Source organism: Wolffia australiana, chromosome 17 (genome assembly GCF_029677425.1).
Source record: "Wolffia australiana isolate 7733 chromosome 17, ASM2967742v1".
Lineage (NCBI taxonomy): Eukaryota > Viridiplantae > Streptophyta > Magnoliopsida > Alismatales > Araceae > Wolffia > Wolffia australiana.
The window spans coordinates 769,273-773,399 of record NC_135851.1 but is presented as its reverse complement, the minus strand read 5'-3'; the positions used below and the strand labels follow the sequence as shown (position 1 = coordinate 773,399).

General features: G+C 42.7%; 1 protein-coding gene across 1 annotated transcript; it reads right to left on the bottom strand.

The window, feature by feature from the left end:
- Positions 1 to 410: 410 nt before the first annotated feature.
- On the bottom strand, positions 411 to 3,246 carry LOC144714461 (putative glycerol-3-phosphate acyltransferase 2). Its single transcript, XM_078589211.1, has 3 exons — positions 2,613 to 3,246; positions 1,801 to 2,342; positions 411 to 953 (listed from the first exon to the last, which is right to left on the bottom strand). The coding sequence occupies exons 1-3, from the start codon at positions 3,165 to 3,167 to the stop codon at positions 647 to 649; spliced, it is 1,404 nt and encodes a 467-aa protein (XP_078445337.1). The 5' UTR covers positions 3,168 to 3,246; the 3' UTR covers positions 411 to 646.
- Between the last annotated feature and the right edge of the window lie 881 nt (positions 3,247 to 4,127).

Below are 4,127 nucleotides of genomic sequence, written 5' to 3'. Positions count from 1 at the left end.
CTACTCTCTCCTTGTACCTTGATCATTCCTAACGTCAAGAGATCTACACAGCAGTAGCCGAAAGCTCTGGAATACCGTTCATAAATTATTCCGGCCTTGAAGATAAGAAAAACAATCACAAATTTGAAAAAAAAGGTTGGGTGACTTTTAAATAATCTTCGTTTCTTCTGATTAATTTTCGAATGATTTCTTCCGATGAAGGGAAGAGGAGAGTTTTATATTCTCTTCCATTTTTCCGCCGTATTTCATGTCTCTTTTCAGTTCAAGGCAAGCTTACCGTTCATGACAAGGACGGGCGTCCAAGACAAGAAAAACAATAAAAATGAGAAAAAAAGAGAAGGGGCAAGTTCTGAGCAAACTTCATTTTTTTCTGCTGATTTTTTTATGATTCCCCTGCTGAAGGCGAGGGGTAAATTAAAATTTCTTTTACTTCCTTTTTAAAATTTCGTACAATGTCTTCTGCTGGCGCTAAGGATGGAGTTCTCATCTAAACTCAATAACTACAAACGTCATGAGCTCTACCAAACATCAAGACCGGCCATGAAGACAAGAAAAACTATCGCACTTTGAGAAAAATGATGACCGGATTAATTTCATCAATCCCTTGTCCCTTCTTATTTTCACTCAATTTCGTATGATTTCTTCGTCAGGGGCTCTTCCCATGGCAACCGAGGTATCGGTACTTATCTTTCTTGGTAAGCATAGTGCAACGATATCCTAGAGCAGCGGCGATGGCCTTCTGAGCTCCATTGGCAGTCTCCCTGCTGTCTATTCCCCTTGCTTGCAAAGGCTTTAGAAACTCCCCGGTTAAGAGAATTAAAGGGTTGGCAAAGCTGAAGAAAGGGTCCAACGTTTTCCAGCCGTTCACGCTGGTGCCATGGAACATGCTTGGATGCGACGCCTGAGCCACCGGCCTTACCTCGTCAACGAGCTCGGCAAAGAGAGGGCTGAACCTATTGCCATATACATGAACAAATACACTGTTCATTTACTTTCTATCACAATCAAACCCATTGACAGAAAGTAAACATATTCAAGTTAATTAAATTTTAAGGACAAATTTTAATTCTCGACGGTGAGAGGTATCCACGCGCAGATTTCAATGTTCACTAACTTGTTATGCATATTGAAGCAATCCATAGAAAATACATGTATTCAAGTTGGATAAATTTAAAGGGTATTTTTTAATCCACGACGAAGAGTACATTTATTAAAAGCGAGAGAAATTTTAAGGAAATGTTAATGCTCGAGGAAGAGCCCGTTGAACTTTTCCCCATATACATGCACTATTACAATATTTATTTTACTTAGCGTAGAAATGAAACCACCGAGCAGGAAAGAAATATATTCAAAACGAGAGAAACTTTAACGAATTTTTAATGCTCCAGGAAGAGCCCGCTGAACTTGTCCCCATACACATGCACAACTACAATATTTATTTTATTTATCCTACTAATTAAACCGACGAACAGAAAATAAATATGTTCAAAGTAAGAGAAACATTGAATAATTTTTTAATGCTTGCGAAGAGCCCGCTAAACTTGTCCCCATATACATGCACAACTAGAATATTTATTTTATTTCTCCTACTAATTAAACCGACGAAAAGAAAATAAATATATTCAAAGTAAGGGAAAGAATAAGGATTTTTTAATGCTCGACGAAGATCAGACTCAACCCATCGCCAACTATGTGCACACCTAACATATTGACTCACTTAAAAGACCAATTAAACTGATGAACATGGAGTCAGTACAATCAAGAGAGAAACTTTGAAAATAATTAAATCTTCGGACGAACCTCAGCAAGAAGGGCTCCCTGCAGGTCGTCCCTTCCGGGGAAAGAATAACGTCGCCTCTTCTAAGCGTAACCGCCATTATCACTTTATCCTCTTCTCTCTCTCTCTTCAGCACCACTGGTCTTAGCGGCGAGAGCAAGCGGCTGGAGAGGCTGATGCCATTTACAAGAGTGAAGGCCGGCAAGCCCAGCATGAGAGAGATGAACATGTGGTCTAGCTGGGACTTATGGTTGCAGACAAAGAGCCTTCCCTTGCTGTCTCCCTTTGAGTTTTTGGGAATGAAGGGGGAGCGAACTAGCCTCGTCTTCATGCCTGTAAACGCTAAGGCTGCCGTAGACACGCCATAGGGAAAGAATCTAATGATGGCGAAGCGGAGGCCGGCGATGACAGCGCCGAAGGGCAGCCAGACGAAGACGGCAGCCATCGCTGCCGGCGTCGGAGGGAAGGTCAGTCTCCCATCTTGGAAGACAAGCGGCTCTGGGTACTCCTCCGGCGCCAGCTTCCCCCACTTTGCCTTCTCTTCTTCTGTCACAGCCACCATCTCCTGCAATCAATTGAAACTTCACATGGTTTGGGAGCCTTGTTGAAGTACAACATCCTGCTGAAAGATGGAAAGTAGTGTCCTCGAAAAACTAAAATTTTTAGTGCAGTTGGTAAGTGCTTGAATCTAACATGGTATCAGATTGAGGTGACAGACTCAAATCCCGATGCAAGTGTTATGGGGGAGTGTCAAAGTAGAACATCCTGCTTAAAGATGAAAAGTAGTGCCCTTGCTAATAGCTATAGCTTTTCGCACAGTTGGTAAGGGGCATACCTCGCAACGGGAAAAGAAAGGATGGAGTGGGGGGTTGCTGGCACGAGAAATGCTGAGGACACCCTTGTCACTGATGGCGTCCACCGCCGATGGGTTATCCGTCATGAGACCGGTGTAGAAGCCGAAGGCCGCCTTCATCTCCCTCGCCACCACCACATCCACTCCAAGGTACTTGATAAGACACTCCTCTACCATCACTCTGGGCATGAGGGTGACACAGACCTTCTTCTCCCCCTTCATCAGAAGCTGGAAGCCGTCCCTCCCAACTTGAACCAGCAAGTGCTTTGGGAGAACGGCTGAGCCGACATGGAATGAACTGACTCGGAGACCGCAGAAGGAGATGAAGGCCATGGCCCTGATTCTAGCATCTTCGCTGAGAGTCAAAAGAAGAGGATAGAGGAGGAGAAGAAGGAGCCCTCTTAGGAAGCTGCCTGCTTCAATGGCCACTACCATGAAGTAAGGGAAGCAGGAAGATGATCTCAGAAGGCTGCCTTCTACATCGCAGACGACGGCAGCGGCACGGCGGAGGGGAGACGAGGAAGACTGGCTAGCCATGTCTGGAATGACCTTGACCTTGGAGCCAAGACAGGCAGACCTTTGTAGAGTTGGGTTTGAAAGCCAGCGACGCTTTGAAGCCAAAGGTCCACAAACGTAGCTTTCTCCATTAACCAACTTTCTTCCCTCAGATATCCAAATCATTAAATGCAAGTCAAACCAATCTCTTTCTCTCTCTCTGTGAATATACATAAGACATATCGTTTTAGAGAGGGGGAGAAAGAGCGATAGCGAGAGAGTAGATATAGAAAGAAAGAGTGGATATTAATAATACTATCATAAATACAACGTGTAACATTTGAAAGAGGGGATCGAGAGAAAGATTGGTTTGACATGCATTAAGTGAGTCAAATTACACATTCAATGACCATACTCTCTCTCTCTCCAAAGGCCGGATCATTTAATTGCAAGTCAAACCCATCTCTCTCTCTCTCTCAATATACAAGATATATTCCTTATATAGAGAGAGGGAAAGAAAGATGGGACAGAACACATATAGAGAAAGATAGATAGCGATAGAATAGATATAGAGAGAGAGGATACGAATCACATTATGTTTACTTTATTTAATATAAGGGAGAGAGAGAGATTGGTTTGGGATGCATTAAGTGAGTCAAATTATACATCTAATGTATACCCTCTCTCTCTCCTAAGGCCGAATCACTTCAATGCATATAAACCAACCTCACTCTCCCTCTCTCTATAAATATATAATACTTAATTAATCCTCTCTCTCTCTCTGTATATGTAGATATCTCGATATATATATATATGTATATATATATATATAAATTTCTCTCTCCCACTCCATGCAATAATATTTTATAGCGAACCGAACAAGTAATATATCTTTATGTTGGGCCCTGAGGCCATCTGCGAGAAAGAAAAACCGCCATGGTGGTCTTAATTGTTAGGAAACGTGTTAGTTTGGGCTTTGCAGGAGCCAGACCACAGAAAATT

Bases quoted from the DNA above. Each gene is read 5' to 3' on its own strand.
- LOC144714461 (XM_078589211.1), bottom strand. From the start codon at position 3,167: ATGGCTAGCCAGTCTTCCTCGTCTCCCCTCCGCCGTGCCGCTGCCGTC. The intron at 2,343-2,612 runs GTATGCCCCTTA...AATTGATTGCAG, and splicing joins CTTTCTTTTCCCGTTGCGAG to GAGATGGTGGCTGTGACAGA. The intron at 954-1,800 runs GTTCGTCCGAAG...ATATGGCAATAG, and splicing joins AGGGAGCCCTTCTTGCTGAG to GTTCAGCCCTCTCTTTGCCG.